General features: G+C 37.1%; 1 protein-coding gene across 24 annotated transcripts in view; it reads left to right on the forward strand.

Annotated features, from left to right (window-relative positions):
- Positions 1–22,376, forward strand: part of LOC126278103 (Down syndrome cell adhesion molecule-like protein Dscam2) — an 810,453-nt gene extending 788,077 nt beyond the window's left edge. For all 24 annotated transcript variants that reach the window (XM_049977979.1, XM_049977968.1, XM_049977977.1 and 21 more), the window contains exon 36: positions 20,001–22,376. In XM_049977979.1, the coding sequence (XP_049833936.1) occupies positions 20,001–20,067 (67 nt within the window). In that variant the 3' untranslated portion in view covers positions 20,068–22,376. The remainder of the gene's footprint in view (positions 1–20,000) is intronic.
- Positions 22,377–22,672: the final 296 nt, after the last annotated feature.

Consider the following 22,672-nt stretch of genomic DNA (forward strand, 5'->3'; position numbering starts at 1 on the left):
CGCAACGCACAGTGGTTGCCACCATAATCTCTGGGCATGCTTCAGCAGAGGACTGGCAGCACATACCAGTCCTCAGCTCACGAACCCCAGGGTTGCCGAACCAGCTACTGGATGATCCAGCCCTCTCTTCATCACTATGTGGTGGTGGGCATCCATATGAACAGACATCTTGTTAGTGCCAATGCCTATATAGAACAATGTACAATGGTTGCAGCTTAGTTAATACACCACCACATGATTGCTTGCACAGGTGGCCCCGTCTTTGTTGGGGTATGAGATGCCTATGTAAGGACTGGGGTAGGTGATAGTGGAAGGATGTATGAAACACGTCTTTCATCTAGGTCTTTCACAGGGATATGAGTCATGGGAATAGGGGATTGAGAGCAGGGGTGGAACTGGGGTTGACAGTGATATTGCACAGACTAGGTACTTCTTAAAATACAAAAACCCAACATCCCAGGATGCTCAGCATGATTAGAATCTCTGTCATTGGTGACTAAAACTTTCAACCTATTGCTCGTAATCTGCTGTCCTGCATAAAAAACTCCAAACTTTCCCTCTATTAATTTTCCAGAGTTTCTGTCCTTTTATCAGTGGTCCTTGCCACAATTGATGCCACCTCCCTCTACACCAGATTCCTCAGTGCTCATGGTCTTTGCCACAACTGGACACTGCCTTTCCTTAAGCCCAACTGTCTCCAGACCCACTACTTCTATTGTTATCATCATGAGCAACCATGTCATTATTCACAATTATTTCTCCTTTGAAGTAATCACCTGCAACCAAATCCACAGTATGACAATAGACTCTTACATGGCACCATCCTATGTGAACCTGTTCATAGGCCATCTACAGGAATCCCTCATAGCAACCCAGAATACCAACTCTTCAATTGACTCAAATTCTTTGATACATCTTCATGATCTGGATCGAGTGTGAGGACACAGTATCCACATTCCTTCATAAAGTCAAAACCTTCTTCTCAATTTGCTGCACTTGATGCTACTCAGCACAACCAGTCACATTCTTTGATGTCATCTTTCACCTCATAGATCACTCCACCAATACCTCGCCACCCACATCAAACCTACCAACCACCAAAAATACCTCCATTCCAACAGCTGCCATTCACTACACACCAAAAAGCCCCTTCCATACAGTCTAGCCACCCTTGGACTTCACATCTGCAGGAAAAACAGCTCCTCTCCAAATATATGAAAGTTTTTCCTGATGTATTTGCAGACTAAAATTACTCTCCCCCTATTGTTCAGAAACAGATGCCTCATCCCTTGTGTCCCCAGTCACCTGCCGTCCCCACATACATGCTGATACATCACCGAGAAGATTCCCCCCTCATGACACAGTGCCACCCAGGGCTAAAACAACTGAATCACACTCGTCATCATGATTTCGACTACCTGTTGTTGTACACTGAAATAAGAAACATCCTCCCCACTATCCTATGCATCCCTCCTACAGCAGAATTATCCCACCCATTCAAATTGTCATATAGTTAAAAACAACCTAACAGTGTTCTTGTAAATCTGCCTTCTGCTGTTCAGCGTCTCCTATAAGTGGTTAGTAACAGTCTGTCCTAACGCACATTGGTATTCCATTCATTAATCTATTCAGTGCTCTCATTTCCTTTTTGGTAAACTTTATACGAGTGTATTTCTGTACATTTCAGAGTGTTAACGTGTCTTTATGTAACCAGACATGTCTTCTTTAGTAGCTGTATCGATAAATCCTCTCTTACACCTCTTTTCTAGCTTTTCTGATAAAAAAGTTAAAGAGACAGTTAAGTAACTGCAAGCATTTCATACCTTCTTCTGTAAGCTCTTAGTCTTTGAACTAATTTTATTCCAAACTTTTCCTATCTTGTGATAACGTTTCATCAATATTTAACTTCTACATCCAAACACCCATGTAACAGACTTACCTATTCAGGTTACTACCTCTTCTTTTCATACTTTATCTGTCCACTAAATTGTGAACATTAATAGATGATATCACATTTCAAATACTCCGGTTTAGTTTTGGACTTCCAGTGGTACACAAATCAGTTCCACACAAAGCTGTGCTCCCACGTATACACGTTCTGGATCTTTGATTTCATTTATTTGTCAGTATTTGATGCAAGTAAGTGTCTACTACTAAAGAAGTTATCTTTGCTTGCAGTAGTCAACATCTGATATCTTCCTTGCTTTAGCCATTCTGTGTAATATTAATTCTTAAATAGAAAGTCATTCATTCAGTTAACCCAGAACTGTGTCATTCCCTGTTATGTTGTTAAATGCGTGCCTTCTCCTGTCCACTAATTGACATACCATTTATTACAGCTTTGTTTTTCCCTAACCATATTTCGTATAAAGTCCATTCCACTGAATAGATATTTAAGTCGTCTTCAAGCTCACCCACCTGCAAGCCTGAGTGCTCCCATCACAATTTCATTCCTCTTTCAACATTTTCTTTAACTCTCTTCAGCCCTAAATGCATCTTTCTGTTCTTCTGTACATCAGTCTTGTCATCTGTCTTGTCAGCAGTTTCCAAGTGTAACAAGCCAGACTGTAAGTCTGATAAGTCTCCACATTTATTCAACAGTGGCTTCTTTGGTGCAATGAAAACACTTTTCTGGAAATCCTAATAGAAAGTCACACTTTGCTTAGAACTACCTGAAATTTCTCCGTAATTCATAAACATCCCACAAATATCTACTCTAAAAGTCATCAACTCTTTATCACTTGTTTCAGTGCACTGTCAAACCGATGCCAAATAACAGCACTGCGTATTTCTGTCCCATCAACTCCCTACTACTATCAGTTACCCTTCGGGTCTTTGCTTCCCTGTGATATGGGCGATCAGTATCCTCCTACAATTTTTCTTCACTTTTTTCTAGGATATGCGCATTCAGGTTTCAAATACTTCCACAACTGCTGAAACTGTGAGTTTCCAGCTTTCTGTGTTGGTACTGTGAATGGCTGAAAGCAAGGAGAAACAACAGCCATTACATTTTCTGAGGACATCCTGCTCTACCTTATGGCTTGATGATGACAACCTGTGGGATAAAATAGTGCAGAGGTAAAACAATCCCTCAGCCAGCTGTCCATGTGGTAGCTACTGAAGGAGTTTTGCCATCAGAAAACCAGACTAGTTCTCTACGGGTCAGTGCATGAAATGTTACATCCCTTACTTGGTTAGACAGAGGTTAGAGAAATTAAAAGGAGAAATGAATAGGTTGATATAGTGGGTATTGGTGATGTATAGTTAAAAGAAGAACAGTGCTTCTGGTCAGGTGAGCACAGGATTATCCACACAAATAAAGTGGGGTAATTATAACAATGAGTACAAAAATAGAAATATAGATAAACTACTGTGAATAGCATAGTGAACATAGGTTACATTATGTTAGGACAGAGGTTGCTAATTTTAAAACGAAAAATATTTCCGGCTGCAGATGTGGACTCTGACTAAATTCATTTGGTTGTGAACTGCAGAGTAAAACTGAAGAAATTGCAGAATTATAGAAAATAAAGGAGATGAGATCTGCAGAAATTGAAAACCCAGAGGTTGTTGACTATTTCAGAAGGAGCATCAGGACACAGTCAACTGAAACAGGGACAGGAATACAATTAAAGATGAATGTGTGGCTTTGAAAGATGAAAAAGTACAGGCAGAAAATTATCAGCTAAGCAAAAAGGCTGCTGTATGAAACTTTGGATAATGCTTGAGGTAAGAAATTTAATGAAAAGACAAAGTCTAAAAATGCAGCAAATGAAGCATGTAAAAGGAAATACACATGCCTAAAAATGAGATTGACAGAAAGTGCAAAATGACTATTCAGGAATAGCTAGAGAACAAATGCAAGGCTGTAGAAGCATGCTTAACTAAGGAATGGATAGATGCTGCCTATAGAAGAAATTTTTGGAGAAAGAGAAACACTTGAGAGAGTATGAAGTGCTCAAATGGCAAGCCAGTAAAGAGGAGAAGACTAAAAGATGTTATGCACTGGCAACATGTTTGAAGACAATGTTATGTGTAAGGAAGAAGAAGTAGTTAACAATGAGATGGGAGATTTAATATTGTGAGAAAGATTAGACACACAGAAATAAAAACTTAGTGGCTTGCAGGTGCCACTGTAATTCTGACTTAGACAGAAAAGGGATTTGGAAGAATAGTTGAGTGAATGGATAGTTAGTTGGATAGTATCCTTAGAAGCAGTTGTAAGATGGATGTCAAGAAAAGTGAAACAATGGTAATGGAATATTGTCAAATGAAATGGGGTGATGTTGAGGGAATTAGGTTGAGTTTGATTATTTGGGCAGGAAAGTAAGTGATGATTATCAAAGTAGGGGGATATAACTTGCAGACTGGCAGCAGCAAGAAAATAATTTTTGTAAAGGAGAAATGTGATAACATTGAACATAAATTTGAAACCTAGGAAGTGTTTCCTGAGGAGGCATTTGTCTGCCGTGTTGCCTTGTATGGAAGTGAAACATGAATGACACACAGTTCAGACAAGCAGAGAATAAAGGCTTTTGAGATGTGGTAGTACAGATGATTGCTTGAGACTGTGTGTGTAGATCAGATAACTACTGAGGAAGTATTTTATTGAACAAGAAATAAAAGACATTTACGTCACAAGTTGAATAAATGAAGGATTGGCTCATAGGACACATCTTCAGGCATCAAGAAATCATCACTGTTTGTAGAGGGAAGCGTGGGGAGGGAAGGCCACTGTGGAGAGCTGCATCAAACAATACCAGCACCTACATAAGTACAGAGATTATCTATTCTGTTATTTGTTAACCCAGCCTCCTAAGCGGCCATTGATAGCAGATCCTCTTATTGGGGGACACATTCTTGTCCTGTGCACACGAGTAGTGCTGCCGCTCCAATCATTGAGAGGTGACTTTTACACTTTCTGCGTCTATCACAGACAAGAACTGAGTGTTCCCTTACTTCACCAGATGTAAGTTCAGTGGGAAACTGCTAAAAAAAAAAAAAAAAAAAAAAAAAAAAAAAAAAAAAAAGAGGAGGGGCTTGAGGGGCATATGAAATCTACATCTACATTGATACTCTGTAAACCACCATGAGGTGCATGGCAGAGGATACATCCCATTGTACCTGTTATTAGGCTTTCTTCAGATTCAATTCATGTTTGGAATGCAGGAAGATTATTGTTGGAATGCCTCTGTGTGTGCAGTAATTATTCTAATGTTACCCTCAGAATCTCTTATGAGTGATATATAGGGGGTTGTAGTATATCCCTTGGGTAATCATTTAAAGCTGTTTCCTGAAACTTTGTTAATAGACTTTTTTGGGGTAGTTTGTATCTGTCTCCAAGAGCCAGCCAGTACAGTTCCTTCAATATGTCTGTGCCACTCTCCCATGGATTAAACAAACATGTGACCATTCATACAGCCCTTCTCTGTATACATTCAATATCTGCTGTTAGTCCTGTTTGTTATAGGTCCCTGCACTTGAGCGTTATTCTAAATCCGGTCGCACAAGTGGTTTGTAAGCAATCTCCTTTGTAGACTGATTGCACTTCCCCCCCCCCCCCCCCCCCCCTATTCTACCAATAAACCCAAGTCTACCACCTGCTTTACCCATGACTGAACCTATGTGATCATTCCATTTCATATCCCTACGAAGTGTTACACTCACATATTTGTACGAGTTGGCCGATTCCAGCAGTAACTCATTGATATTATAGTTATAGGATACTCCGGTTTTTTTTTTTTTTTTTTTTTTTTTTTTTTTTTTTTTTTTTGTGAAGTGTAAAATTTTACATTTTTTAACATTTAGAGCAGGTTGCCAATCTCTGCAATATGTTGAAGTCTTATTAAGCTCTGACTTTATGCAACTTTTCTCACAACTTTTCTCAGATAGTTCTTCATTATACATAACTGCATCATTTGCAAAAAGCCTGATTATACTATTAATGTTGTCTGCAAGATCATTAATATACAACATGAGCAGCAAGGGTCCCAACACAGTTCCCTGTGGCACGCCCAAAGTTCCTTCTACACCTGACGGTGGCTCACCATCTAAGATAACATGCTGTGTCTTCCCAGCCAAAAATCTCTCAGTCCAGTCACAAATTTCACTTCATACTTACTCTTGCCCTTACTCTCCTGGCCCCACAAACCCCAGTCAGTTTTTGGCCTCATCCAGTAGCCTCATCCACAGTATTCTGTCTTCGGCACCTTCTTTCCTTCCCCCCAGTATCTGGAGATCCTTGGCAACCTGCTCTCTCCATATCATATTTGACCTGCATAGAGGTCATCGTCCTTCCAGTTTATTCTCTGAGACGACTCTCAGTAAAGACCCCTGCTCTCTTGTATAGCCATGGCCAACCCATCTTAGTCTTCTTGTCTCGGCTTCCTCAACTACATCTGGTTCATTGTATAGCTCCCTGAGCTCCCTATTCTTCCTTCTTCTCCCTCACAGATTTGTCCAAAAATCTTTCACGAGATATTTTCAAAAACTTTTAACTTTCTCTCTTTGTATTTATCTATTCTCCATATTTCTGCCCAATATCGTAATATTGGTCTGCTTATGGTTGTTTATATTGTTTCTTTGGTTCCCTGTGAAAATAATTTAAATGGCAGTAGAGTGAGTATGATGCTGAGGGTGCAGGTTCGGTTCTCACCTCTATTTCTTGCTTCTCGTAGTTGTTGTTGTTTGCTACTGCCCACAGATATTTAAATTCATCTTCTTCTTCAAACATGTGGTTATTGATCTGCAGAATTTCCCATATTTTTGTTCTGTACTTTATTTCTACTCTCATGAATTTTGTTTTTTTTATCATGTACTTCTAATCCAGCTTCCTTTGCTTTTTGAAAGAGATTTTTTGCCGGTATTTTAAGGTCATTTGGATTCTCAGCTATTAGTGCTGTGTCATCTGCAAAGGCTAGTGCATTTATTTTTGTCTGTATTTTCATTCTCTCTTCTGTTTCATATGTTGCATCCAGTGCTTCCTGTATTACAATACTGAACAAGAGGGTTGAAAATCCATCTCTTTACCAGACTCCTGTTTTTATGTAAAATGCCTTGGAATATTCTGCATCCATTTTCACTACGCCTTTTGAATCTTTCAGTGTCACTTTCAGGAGAGATATAATCTTCTTCAGTATTCCAGATCCCCGCATTTTCTCCCACAATTTATCTCTGGATATACTGTCATGTTGTTGTTGTGGTCTTCAGTCCAGAGAGTGGTTTGATGCAGCTCTCCATGCTACTCTATCCTGTGCAAGCTTCTTCATCTCCCAGTACCTACTGCAACCTACATCCTTCTGAATTTGTTTAGTGTGTTCATCTCTTGGTCTCCCTCTACGATTTTTACCCTCCACGCTGCCCTCCAATATTAAATTGGTGATCCCTTGATGCCTCAGAACATGTCCTACCAACCGATCCCTTCTTCTGGTCAAGTTGTGCCACAAACTTCTCTTCTCCCCAATCCTATTCAGTACCCCCTCATTAGTTATATGATCTATCCATCTAATCTTCAACATTCTTCTGTAGCACCACATTTCGAAAGCTTCTATTCTCTTCTTGTCTAAACTATTTATTGTCCATGTTTCACTTCTATACATGGCTACACTCCATACAAATACTTTCAGAAACGACTTCCTGACACTTAAATCTATACTCTATGTTAACAAATTTCTCTTCTTCAGAAACACTTTCCTTGCCATTGCCAGTCTACATTTTATATCCTCTCTACTTCGACCATCATCAGTTATTTTGCTCCCCAAATAGCAAAACTCCTTTACTACTTTAAGTGTCTCATTTCCTAATCTAATTCCCTCAGCATCACTCGACTTAATTCGACTACATTCCATTACCCTCATTTTGCTTTTGTTGATGTTCATCTTATATCCTCCTTTCAAGACACTGTCCATTCCGTTCAACTGCTCTTCTAAGGCGTTTGCTGTCTCTGACAGAATTACAATGTCATTGGCGAACCTCAAAATTTTTATTTCTTCTCCATCGATTTTAATACCTACTACGAACTTTTCTTTTGTTTTCTTTATTGCTTGCTCAATATACAGATTGACCAACATCAGGGATAGGCTACAACCCTGTCTCACCCCCTTCCCAACCACTTCTTCCCTTTCATGTCCCTCGACTCTTATAACTGACATCTGGTTTCTGTACAAATTGTAAATAGCCTTTCGCTCCCTGTATTTTACCCCTGCCACCTTTAGAATTTGAAAGACAGTATTCCATTCAACATTCTCAAAAGCTTCCTCTAAGTCTACAAATGCCAGAAATGTAGGTTTGCCTTTCCTTAATCTAGCTTCTAAGATAAGTCGTAGGGTCAGTATTGCCTCACGTGTTCCAACATTTTGCGGAATCCAAACTGATCTTCGCCGAGGTCGGCTTCTACCAGTTTTTCCATTCATCTGTAAAGCATTCGCATTAGTATATTGCAGCTGTGACTTATTAAACTGACAGTTCAGTAATTTTCACGTCTGTTAACACCTGCTTTCTTTGGGATTGGAATTATATTCTTCTCGAAGTCTGAGGGTATTTCGCCTGTCTCATACATCTTGCTCACCAGGTGGTAGAGTTTTGTTAGGACTGGCTCTCCCAAGGCTGTCAGTAGTTCTAATGGATTGTTGTCTACTCCAGGGGCCTTGTTTTGACTCAGGTCTTTCAGTGCTCTGTCAAACTCTTCACATAGTATTGTATCTCCCATTTCATCTTCATCTACATCCTCTTCCATTTCCATAATATTGTCCTCAAGTACATCGCCCTTGTATAGACCCTCTATATACTCCTTCCACCTTTCTGCTTTCCCTTCTTTGCTTAAAACTGGGTCTCCATCTGAGCTCTTAATATTCTTACAAGTGGTTCTCTTTTCTCCAAAGGTCTCTTTAATTTTCCTGTAGGCAGTATCTATCTTACCCCTAGTGAGATAAGCCTCTACATCCTTACATTTATTCTCTAGCCATCCCTGCTTAGCCATTTTGCACTTCCTGTCGATCTCATTTTTGAGACTTTTGTATTCCTTTTTGCCTGCTTCATGTACTGCATTTTTATATTTTCTCCTTTCATCAATTAAATTCAATATTTCTTCTGTTACCTAAGGGTTTCTACTAGCCCTTGTCTTTTTACCTATTTGATCCTCTGCTGCCTTCACTATTTCATCCCTCAAAGCTACCCATTCTTCTTCTACTGTATTTCTTTCCCCCATTCCTGTCAATTGTTTCCTTATGCTCTCCCTTAAACTCTGTACAACCTCTAGTTATTTCAGTTTATCCAGGTCCCATCTCCTTAAATTCCCACCTTTTTGCAGTTTCTTCAGTTTTAATCTACAGTTCATAACCAATAGGTTGGGGTCAAAGTCTACATCTGCCCCTGGAAATGTTTTACAATTTAAAACCTGGTTCCTAAATCCATGTCTTACCATTATATAATCTATCTGAAACCTGTCAGTATCTCCAGGCTTCTTCCATGTAGACAACCTTCTTTCATTATTCTTGAACCAAGTGTTAGCTATGATTAAGTTATGCTCTGCCCAAAATTCTACCAGGTGGCTTCCTCGTTCATTTCTTAGCCCCAATCCATATTCACCTACTATGTTTCCTTCTCTCCTTTTTCCTACTCTTGAATTCCAGTCACCCATGACTATTAAATTTTCGTCTCCCTTCACTACCTGAATTATTTCTTTTGTCTCATCATATGTTTCATCAATATCTTCATCATCTGCAGAGCTAGTTGGCATATGAACTTGTACTACTGTAGTAGGTGTTGGCTTCATGTCTATCTTGGCCACAATAATGTGTTTACTATGCTGTTTGTAGTAGCTTAGCCATACTCCTATTTTTTTATTCATTATTAAACCTACTTCTGCATTACCCCTATTTGATTTTGTATTTATAACCCTGTATTCACCTGATCAAAAGTCTTGTTCCTCCTGCCACCAAACTTCACTAATTCCCACTATATCTAACTTTAACCTATCCATTTCTCTTTCTGAATTTTCTAACCTACCTGCCCGATTAAGGGATCTGACATTCCACACTCCGATCCGTAGAATGCCAGTTTTCTTTCTCCTGATAACAAAATCCTCTTGAGTAGTCCACGTCCGGTGATCCGAATGGGGGACTATTTTACCTCCGGAATATTTTGCCCAAGAGGACACCATCATCATTTAATCATACAGTAAAGCTGCATGCCCTCAGGGAAAAATTACGGCTGTAGTTTCCCCTTGCTTTCAGCCGTTCTCAGTACCAGCACAGTAAGGCCATTTTGGTTAGTGTTACAAGGACAGATCAGTCAATCATCCAGACTGTTGCCCCTGCAACTACATGAAAAGGCCGCTGCCCCTCCTCAGGAACCACGCGGTTGTCTGGCCTCTCAACAGATACCCCTCCGTTGTGGTTGCATCTCCAGTACGGCTATCTGTATCGTTGAGGCATGCAAGCCTCCCCACCAACGGCAAGGTCCATGGTTCATGGACCTGTGATAGTTTTATTAAAATCAACAAATAGTTCTGTCATTGTTTTGTTATACTCCAAATATTTGGATGTGGCTTCTTTCAGTATGAATGTCTGGTCAGTATTTGAATGAATCTTCATAAATCCCACTTGCTCTCTCATTTATTGTCCCTTTTAAATATGGTTCCAATTTTTTTCTGGAGGATCTCGAAGAACACTTTATAGGTGGTTCTAATTAATGAGATGTCTCTGTAGTTCCTGCATTGTTGTTTGTCAGCCTTTTCATGAATTAGTGTTATTATCACTTCTGGCCACTCCTCTGGTATTCTTTCTTCATTCCAGATGTTCATAACAAGTTTGTGTATTTGTTTTTATTCCTCCCTTCTTAAACAATTCAGCTGTTATGTCATTTTTCCCTGGAGCTTTTTTTTTGTATTTTGATTGAGTCTGTTGTCTCTTTCATTTTTGGCAGTTCCATGAATGGATATGTGCTCTGATAATCATATTGTTGCTCCATTTCTCATTACTTTCAACATGTAGGCTTTCAGTCCAGCTATTCCTTTCTAGGTGATTTCCATTTCAACTTAAGCATTGGCATCTCCCACAATGAGCTTCATATCATATCCTGGTGTCTTACAATTACCTCATTGAGAATTTCATAAAATCTATCTTTCTTTTCATCCTCCTCTTCCTCATCCGGAGCATATAGTGTAACTATTGTTATATTTGTGAATCTACCTTTTAGTCTCAAGACGGCTATTCTATCACCAGGTGGTTGGAAATAAATTACTGCCACTGCTAAATGTTTGGTGACCATAAAGCATACTCCCTTCTGGAACTTTCCATCTTCCGATCCACTGTAGTATAGAATGTGTCTGTCTGTTTTCAGTTTTCCCGTTTCTGGATATCTAATTTCTTGCTGTGCTACAAGACCCATTTCCTATCTGTCAAGTTTTTGTGACAGAGTATTGAGAGCTGCAGGAGTTGCCAAAGTCCTAATGTTCCACATTCCAAATCGTAAGCCCTTGTTCATAAGCCATTTTCTATATCCCTTGTTTCTATTTTCCTCCGAGGCATTTTCTTGATATTTTGTAAAAAGTTCTTTTTTTAACGGACAGGTTAATAGCCCGGTGCCCAAGCCCCCATCTGGTGCCTTGATCCAAAGCTTTCAGTATGTCACGTGAGAAAAGTGTGAGTTGGGTTTCACATGATCAATGTTTTCTAAATCCATGTTGGTTGGCACTGAGGAGATCATTCTGTTCAAGTTGCCTTGTTACATTTGAGCTCAGAATATGTTGTAAGATTCTACAACAAATCGATGTCAAGGATATTGGGCGATAGGTTTGTCGATCACTTTTACTACTTTTCTTGTAGACAGGTGTGATCTGTGGATTTTTCCAAGAACTGGGCACAGTTTTTGTTCAGGAGATACAATAGATTATTGTTAGAAGAAGGGCTAACTTAGCTGCAAATTCAGAAGAGAATCTGACAGGGATTCCATCAGGGCCAGGAGCTTTGCTCAATTTTAACGATTTCAGCTGTTTCTCAACAACACTGACACTAATACTTATTTCATTTATCTTTTCAGTGATACAAGGATTAAATTGCAGCATTTGCTGGGTTTTCATTGGTAAAGCAACATTTGAAAAAGGGAGTTAAGCATTTCAGCTTTCGGTTTGCTACCCTCAATTTAAGTGTGCACCCCACACACACAGTCAGCTACCTGAGTAGCAGTCTCTAATATGTAGTGCATACCAAATCTATTTAGGGAGACCCTACAGTTCTCAACCCTATGGCACAAGTCTATAAGTCACAGCCTAGCTTGTCACAGTTCAGTCCTTCCACTCAACTCAAAATCATAGGGCAAAAATCAGCTTTGGGGACAACTCTGCAAATCGTGAGCTTCGTTGAAACTCTGTGCACAATGCTGGTCTTCTCAACCTTCTCTGCCAGTTGCTGGAATGACCCAAGAATCACTTCGGAGGCGTCATTTGTTCCAACATGTGCCGGAGTGAGGCCACCAGACATACACAACTGAGTGCACCTGGTGTCCTCTCCCATCCCTTTCTGCCATATCTCTAAGGAGTGCTATCATTCACCATATGTTTCAACTTCTGATGATTAATGGACTCCTACCATTTCACGTTTGCCTCCCCCTAACATCAGACAAAACAGAATTCCTCAAAACAGGTGAAGTGAGTTCTATTGGGTCGATTTCAGTGAAAGACAGCACCTCAAACTTGTCGGTCAGGGGGATCGGTACAACCCACGAGTCCTCCGTGGCCTGCATCCACCCTATACAGGACACCTAGACCTACCATTGACACACCACTCACAGTGAAGTGGGTGGGTAATGACAGATCCTGTTCTTTCTGCAGAGGAGAAAGAATGGATAGTACTTGAGGTACCTCTGGTACAGGTATCACAAATACACAACTCTCGGGAGCTCTTCCAACACACCGATTCTCAGCAGTTGCAGTTGTTGGATAGTAGGCAGGGCAATTTCCAGCTGTTTACGAACATCAACCAACTGAGAACAGCATTCACAGTGGGGCTGCATTTTGGCTGGTGCAGTGTATTACAAGGCAATGAACAAATAACTTTAAATTTAACCTGCTGATTATGTTTTAAGCTGTTGAGCTATAAAGTTGCTAATTCCCTGTAAGAATTGAAGCAAATACACAAAACAAGTGTTATGTTAATTATAGTTGTTATCAAACTCAGAAACAGAGTTAATTTATGATAAATGTAGATAATGCTTAGGGCTACCCCTTTTTATCAATGCATTCTTACACCTTTGAGTACTGTACATATTCCCTATTCCTTGTCTCTTTCTGAGTCCTTCATTTTGTTGTATTATAATCAGCCAATGGCAGAAAAGTGCAGTCTCAGTAGCATTGTGTCATCTCAGTATGAAACAAATTTTGAGAAACATGAAAAGAAAAATGCTTCTGCTAGGTTAACATCTGGTTTCAGATATCTAGGATGTACTGTAACATGACCATGGTGAATCAATTAAAATAAGTAAAATTGCTGAGTGCAGTGTTAGCTCTCTAAATTTCTTTTTTAATATGAAATTTGTACAGTTCTTAATATTCTTAATATAAATCTTGAAAGACGTTAACTGTAATACCACACACACTATCATTAAGATTTGTGTAAAATGTAGGTGAAGGCAGATAATATGTTGTGGCACGAACTTGCATTTTTGTAAATTGTTGGTCAACAATAATGGTAGACTCCCGCTCTTCCTTTTATTTTTGCAGTCTATCATACACTGTTTACTTAATATTATGCATGCTTCATTGCATCACTGAAACAAGAAGAACTGAACTAATGCAACAGAATATTTTTGTATGAATACTTATTACTTCCAAATTTGGGCATAGCTTATGGTATCTTCTGAGCAGTTTTAGAATGGGCTATACAAAATTGTGGGGATCATACATTTTTAAAAAGTAAATTTATTACTTTTTTCCTTTGTCATTCAGCAAAGTCTTGCTTGAATGGTAATATAACCACCATTTGCCAATCTTGTTGTGAAAGGGAGGAAGCATGAAAAAAATCATGTTCACTTTTAAAGCCCTTAAACAGATTTTACAGGGTGATTCTGCTCGAACACATAGTCTTGCAGTTTGCACTAGTTAGCGTATTGAATAAGAATCAGTACCGCATGTCCCCTTGGTCACTTGATACAAACACTTAAGTTTGGATGACTGTCTTTCCTGCATTCTTTATAGCTGTTATATTTTGTTTTTGCCTACTTTAGTAAGTTTAAGGCCATTTCTGAGTACTTTTTGATTGTCAGTACTGATCCACTGCAGTTTTTGTCAAGCATTTGACAACATAGATTAGTACTTTTTGTTCTAAATAGTTAATTTTTAAATTAAAAAAAATATTTTGATCTAAATTGTGCACTTAATAAATCTAAATCAATTCATTGTATTAATGTTTAGATATTCAGTTACCCTTAGGTAGTAAAATCTTAGTGTTTAGAATAAGACTGAAGGTGTTTTATGACATTTTGAAATTTTGGTTTTATTGCAGTTTCCTAGCACTAACATGCCTTAAAAGTGTTATGTATATGAAATTGTCAGATCAAATGTAAGAGTGGCATTAATTTTAGAATTCTGTTGCATTTCCTGTTTGTTAATTTTTTCTCACTCTGTATTTAGTTATATTCACTGCAGTTCTTCAATTTAATTTATCATACTGCTAAGGAATGGTTTAAAGTATGTTTCAACCTCAAAATTCCATTTTTGAATTAGTAGCATCACTGTTCTGATGTCAGAATAAAAGTGAATATTGTTTTAGGCTTTTGTAATGACTTTTTTGGGGAGGAAATTGATTCACAGCTGTGCATGATTAAAGAAATACACAAATCACAATTATTGCCACAATTTTATGAAATAAGTAATCCATTCCAGTTACTTAAAATTTCACAATACTTTTTAAAATATCAAAAGACTGTTTGAGATCACTAATTATCATTATTTACAAATTCTCATATGCAGGATAAACCTGATCAATACTTAGCATACAGTTCTTTAACAGATTTTTTTGATTGCTGGTATTATCTCTTATGTGAAATAAGGGAAAGACAGCCACTTCCATATAGACAACTGGTTCATGGTACACAGAAACACGTAATACAAAACAATTAACATCAGGTTTTAAAACTGTGTGTCTATAAGAAAACATCAATTCAAAACAACAATGGAAACTCCTGGATGGAAAAATATTTATGATAAAGGAAAAGCAAAATTTTTACTTGTTAAGGACTAGTGTGTTGCACAAATGGCTCGCTGCCACTGCACGTGTGTACATTTGGCTGTCAGTGTTCTTGTCAGTGTGAATGTGTGTATTCTTACTATAAAAGAACAAGAGCTCAACTGCTGGTGTTTACTGTTTTCTGTTATGTGGCTGTGTGCTATGCACCAGTCTGCTATACATAAGAGGTTGCTTTTCCCTTATTTTACATATTCTTCCATCCAAAATTTCTATAATGGTTATTAATTTACTTTTTCTTATACATAAACAGCATATAATCACAGCATATAATCTCCATGGCTAAAATAAACAGACTGGCATTATTGATTCAAAATATTGTTAGATAAGTACTAAATAATTTCCCCAAGAAAATATAGTATATGCCCAAAAGTCACCAACTACCCAAGATGTCTGGCTATGCATCTGTGGATATGTAAGTTAATATACAATACTTCTCAGTTCAACAGGACACACACAGATACACTGTTTGTGAAAGCGTAACATCAGATATCGTGGTAGCATTGAGCCAAATCGTTATTTTGGTAGACCTGAAAAATTAACTAATGGGGACTGCTCATGTTCTAAAGCATAGTGCCAGCATTAGTTGTCAGGTGTCTTCGTAAGCAGTCGCGAAAATCTCTTTGTAGACCAGCATATAGAAATCAGCAATATAATCATCTGGCAGGAGGTAATAGGACTTGTTTTTGTGATCATCCTCCTGAGCCATACCCTCAGCTGAGTTTGACAGCTTTGCTATAAATTACATTTGCCCCAGAAAAGTGTTAAAATTGCACCCAATCAAGAATAAAAATAGTTACTGCTTAGTGATAGGGCGTAGCTCCAGAACAACATCTGATAGAAGGAGGGAGCTCACTATTCAAACTGCAAACCGAATCAGATTCAAAGTCACAAATCAAAGTTCCTGGGAATAAATAACCCAATACATAACCAAAGCAAATCAAAAGAATACAGCCGTAAACCTTTCACGAAGACTATGTGTTGCCACACTACTGAAAGCATGGCCTACATGCTCACAGCTATGTGGCCATTGTCTTGGAACAAATGGAAATAGGTGGCAAGGTATTTTTGGCCATAGAATATGTTACAGAAAACAAAGATTTGTTGCAGCCACAAAAAAGGAAATCTTTTTTAACAGTTCAGGTAATGTGTGAAAAATATTAATTTTATAGAAAAAGTAATTAGAAGCATGAATAATGTAAAAAAATTGATACATGTCCTACTGTATCTACCTACACTTCATTCCTTGAGTCATTTTCCTAATTAAACCACTATGTTTCATCATTTATAGGCACATAAACAAGACTGAGAAATCCAGACGAATCCACTTCAAGTGGAGCAGTCATCCACGCTCACATACATAAATACACAGACACAGACGTGTCAAAAGAGAATTCCCTCAAATGCTAGTGAATTTCTGTGTCTTGATTATGTGTCTCTTGTTGACTCAAACCTTCTACTGTTTGGTGAGCTGTTAACTTTATTCCTTGAGTTGCTTATATCAATAATAATCACTTTGAGTCCCAGGGCCTTCAGTCCTCTGTATTTTGATGTTACATAATGACAACCACTTTCATGTCAATAACACTGCTAACTTTCCAAGTTCATTTGGTCTCATGTTACTGAGGCAGTGCACAGCAGAGTTTGACTTAGAACCAGAGGTTTTATTGTCAGGCAAACAAGAGCCAAATCATACTAATAACGGATTATATAGAAAAGAGAAAACAATTTGTAGAGAGGTACACTAGGACAATACAAGATATAAAATGACAGTGAAGTTTTGTAAACAGGTGAGATTTGAATGCCCAGTGGGTGAGAAGCTAGTGAGAGAGTACTTGATCAGACAGATCCAGCAGAAAAACAGACTGAAATTAGAATCCAAATCATTTGGAAGTAAAGGAGTCCACTCAACAAATAGCAGAAGTGCCGAGCCATTGAAAGGCACAAAAAAGGGAGAGGAAACTTGCTAGCTTTCGGACTGAATCCTGTGTCAAGCTAGAGAACAAATGCAAGTAAAAACATAAACTTACACACACAATGTGTATTTGTACCCAAGCTCAACAAATTTCTAACGTTTACAAGTTTCCTTTCCCTTTTATGTGTGCTGTTATGTGAATGATCTTCTTTACCCCTGAGTTATTAACATTTTGCAAGAACAGTCCTGCTATATTTAGACTGAAAATAATAGAAACATAGATGAGATAGTAATGGGCAGCAACTGAAAAGGAGCAAAGAATAGGCAAAGAAAGCTGCTAAATATAAAAGAGAAATAAAAAATAAAGAAAAATAAGTACTGTGAAACAGTGACAGTGATGAGTGGACCATGATGGAGAAAAATACACCATGAATAAATTGATTCAGTGTGAATTGCAGGAACAATCCACACATTGAAGGATTAATCCAATCTATGAAATTAGTCCCGACACAAAAAAATCCAAATTGGCCTTAAGGTGAAATCATGCAGCATGGGTTGTGTCGTAGACTGAGCTGTGCAACATGGTATTACATGCCACCAGTACGATTCATCTGAACAGAAAACTCAGTGGAAACAGAGGATATTATAAATTTTTACCATTGACAAATTTAAATCATATGGGAATGAAGTGACGAAAGGCTTGAGGGTGAGGTGGTATGAACATGTACCCATGGTGATGTGGAAAGAAAAATGGACAGTAATGAAAACATTTTTGGGGATGACTTCAGAAAATCATAGCCCTATTGGAGCAGTTGGGCTAATTCATCCCAAACCAGAGTAGTATTGTAAGCTTCTACCTGTATGTTGTTTTTGAGAAGAATCTGGAGTTGTTAGTCTGAGACATCAGCCTGTGAACCCCACAGGTGGGATAGTTTTGAAAATTGAACCTGGCCATACATTTATGTCACAGATTGCCAATCAATCAAATGTTTTTACCACGAATTCCAAGGCTGGAAAAGGCATCAGAGTCAATGCTACTACATGGAATAGAAATTGCAAAAGGAGCTAAACTAGATCACTAAATTCCAGGAAAAGCACTACATTAATACAAAAGGACAAGCTGCCCCTGTAACCAAAAAAGTGTTTATTATGACGTATTTGTGCTGGAGAAGCTTATTACAGACAGTTTGCACTTTGCTGGAATGTATGTGTAAGATTTAACACAAAAGAAATGTAACTGCTACTTAAAGAATGGAAAGGATGATAGACAGCACTGAATGTTCTCTTTGTTTTGTTTGCCTTGGAGGAAGAATCTGTTTGTGCCTTTGTGTGTTATGCCCCACCGTACAAAACATTTTTTCGTGTTGTTATTCGTTAGGCTGTCCAGAAATACATGTATACTAAGCTGCAACAGAGTTGATCAGTTTTGTATCATGGTGCAAGGGTATATTTCAAAGTTGAAGGCTGATCATATGCTAATATGCTATGAAAAATAAACCATTGGTAATGTGAGTATTCTCATTTATCATAGTGTTAATGTACATTTACCAAAAAGAAGAAGATATTAAAGAAAACTGGGTCTGCAGCCTAATTTGAAGGTGCTGTAAGGAGAAAACAATAAGTGCACATTTCAAATAAAGGAATCATCTTTAATGACAGAGACTATAAAGGAAAGTAAGTTATGTGTTGGAAATACAAGGGGAAGGGAGGCTAGGTTTACAGTAACAAGCTCTCCAGATGGTATGCTGTTTGGAACATGTATTCAAGTCCTCAACTCTTATAATATGGCCACTGGGGTCAGAAAAAACATTGCCAATTATTCCTTCAGCTTCTCATAAGTCTTTGTAATGCAAATCTTACTGTATACTCATGATCATCGTTCAAAAAACACAACCTTGCTTATTGTGGCTTGTAGAACAGTTACATCACAGAGTTGTAAATTGGAGCCTCACTAAATATATATATATATGTGGGTTACAGCTTTGTTGCTTTTACAGTGATGTATTTATGGCAAAAAGTCTCCTTTTTGTTGCCCATATTAGAAGAGAGCAATGGTGGCTCTTTTTCTGCAATGATATGATAAAGTTGTGTCACAAATAAGAGAGGAAATCACCAGCACAGAATGTCCTGCTCAACTTCTTTCTAGAACAGGTTATGGATTCAAATCCCCATCCAACCAGCTAAGAACATGGTTTTCATAGTGTTAGTTGGTAATAGCTTGTAAATAATGAATTTTATTAAACATTTTAATGAGTACCTGCTACAATTATTTCAAATCTCCACATTGCTCGTTTTGGAATCCTCGTTTTGGAATCCTGAATCTGTGCTATATCAGTGTGTCGTCTGTTCGCCTATTTTAGAACCATTCCACAAATAGGCTTATTCCCTCTTGCATCATAAAGGCAATAATTACAAAATACTTTCACAAGTATTTGCCAGAATTTTACCATATACTGTATATGGTAGAGTATCATCCTATACATAATTGAAAGAGAATTAAATTTCTTGATACAGTGTGTTATGTCAGACCTACTCCCAAATAGTATGGCCTAATGAAGATTATGATTGTTTTTAAACATACATATAATCACAAAAAACATGAGTGCAGTAGCCTCTTGGACAGATTGCCACCTATACATATAATTACAATACTAACACTCAAATACATTCATAACAGCAGAAATTATCATAGTGTACATAGACGTAACATTTAGCTATCTCTCTCATACTTTTATGACAAAATGAAAACTGTTTCAGGTAATTTCACAACTATATAATGTTTTATCTGTGTAATGTATTAATAGTTTTTTGTGGTGCAGATTCTAAATTAACTATAATTTCTACAGAAATGAAGCAGGGCATCACCAACAAAACGGATTCGCAGTCACACCCTACGATACTGTGGCAGTGTAACCTGTAGTTGCAAAGAAGTGCATCTAGAAAGACATCGGCAAGACCTGTGCCATAAAAAACATTATACCCTGCTGTGTGAAGAAGCTTTGAATGGAAATATTTAATAAGCATCAATTGTGTGTGAACGTTATTCAGTGTTTTCATGTTCTTTTATCTTTATTCACATTAGAAATTAAAGTATTTATAAAATATTCATTGTAATGCATTGATAGAAAATATATCCATTCTCAGCTGTGAATGGTAAGCTCTTGGATATTAACAGTTTTAGGATAATGTACAGCAGGGCTATAATTTTAATTGGCAGTAGTGCAAGACGACTCATCCAAAGGTTGCAACCAAACAGACTTTCTCATATACAGAAGTCTTTGTTTTAGGAAGACCAAAATACAATATATGTATTGTAATAACTTCTTTCCACCCATGTCCTATGATATATGTGCATTTTCAGCCTTTGTTACACTGTGTTTTCTTTAAAACATTAAAGATGACAATGTTAATAAAGAGAATGGCTCAACTTTGTGGCATGTGATATTTTGTCATAATGGTACTATTATGTATGTTTTTACATGTTTTTGAAATGGGAATGAAATGAGAGTGAAAGAATCTTAATAAATGCTGTGTGGTGTGTATCATAACCTACTTTATCAGAAAGGGCAAACACTTAGCTTTCCTTGTTGCAAAACGAATTAGTGGACACAATTAGGACACATACTGTATATCATTAAATTATTTTCGTAATCATATACATATATAAATACAAATATATATACATAAATCTTATTGCCATTACTGTTTCTGTATATTGCTAAGCTCCTCTTTAAATGTTTGTGATGAACTGCTAATTTCAAATTCTAAGACTTTCTTTTGTCGAGTTCACAGAATTTCAGTTCTAAAACATTTATGTGAGATGTGTAAACAGTGTGTGTTCTGCTCTTGTTCTGCAAATACTGTACAATGTTTATAATAATAAATGCCACAGCTTGTATTCTTATATGTTGAACAGTCTTCACTGTAATTGTATGTCTGTCAGTGCTAGTGTTTTGAATGTTTTTACATATTTTGTCATAAGTGATAAAGACTCCAATGATGTATGCTGCTGCACAAGAAGCAGAGACACCTGTGTAGACAACAGGCAGAGACTAAGCCATTTGTGTACCAGATTTCACTTTTTATAGCTTCATAATTGCTGACATCAACACTTTAAAAGAAATAGTGATGCAAAACTGAAATTCAGATACTTAATTTATAGCAGTATTTGTATCTTCTTTAAAAAATTATTGACATGTTATGCAGGCCTTCTGTAAGTGTTTAATTCAGTTCCTTTAAAATTCAAAATTTATATTCATCAAACTTGTTCTTATACATATAGGGAACAAAATCATACACGATTCTTTCTTTTGTTTCTAGCTTGAGAAGATAAGCAAAATTCTTAACTTTCTTCAAAAATTGTATACAGTTTAATAAACAGAAAAATTAATAGGTTAATTTACCTATGTAATATATCTAGACTCATAAAAGTAACTATTATATTCTTACAATAGCCAAATCATTAGCAGATAACTGATAAGAAAAAGTGAAATACTATCAGTCTGCTTATAACAGACCTTAAGGTACATTTCCAAAAATCAAGATAAAATTGTCTTATGGCTATATTACTGCTACTCATAAATTTATAAATAAATGTAATGATGGTGTATAAGTGCTTATAAAACTGCATTTACAATTTAGGTAAAGTTGTCAGTAATTTCTCTCAATGAATGTGATAACTCACATTACTTGAATTTCAGTTTTCTTGAGTGTTATTTTCGTTTTGGTCAGCCCCAACATTTCAATGACATTTGTGTGACTTACGTGATAATATCAATGACTGAAACTAATTTAGTTGGTATAAGCAAGTGCCTTGCATTACATTTGTAACATTAAAGATTTATAATCTCAATTTTCATAATTATTGTTGATGATGTAATATCTGTTTTTACATTTGTTAAGTACGTTAAGACATCGTAGCAGAAAATGTAATGCAGGGCATTTTTAAAATTTTATAATAAAATTTGTAAAAAAAGGAAGCAGATTTGAAGTCAGTCTGATTTGTTAGGTTAGTGGAAATTATCTTTATAAATCCACTTGCTTTGTTCTTGTGTAAATATGCATAATTCTTGTTTTTATGCATCTGCTTATTCAGGTATCAATATTGAAAAACTGTTTCTCTGCTCCCCCTGTTTTTTGAGGGATTGTAGTGTGAAACAAGTTATTTGTACCAAAGTTGTAGAATTAATGAACTTTTGTGTTATTAAAGGTTTTACACACAACTATTTGTTGCTACTTTCTTAATTATAATACACATTTATTTCCATTCATAGTCTATTTCAGGAGAGAGAACTCCTCTTCCACTTGGGCTATGCTTCGGTCACAAAGGTAAAAATGAAAACAATAAGCATTCATAGTGTCTCATCTGCTTTGTTATAAGTGCATTATTCAAAAGAAAGTATCTTTTCTGTGGAACCAAAGAATCAGGTAATCCTAGCTTAAGTTCTGAGTTGTCCTACACATTTTGATACTTTATTTTTCATGCATGTTTCTCCTTCACAATTGATTCATCTACTCG

The sequence above is a fragment of the Schistocerca gregaria genome, chromosome 6 (genome assembly GCF_023897955.1).
Source record: "Schistocerca gregaria isolate iqSchGreg1 chromosome 6, iqSchGreg1.2, whole genome shotgun sequence".
Taxonomy (NCBI): domain Eukaryota; kingdom Metazoa; phylum Arthropoda; class Insecta; order Orthoptera; family Acrididae; genus Schistocerca; species Schistocerca gregaria.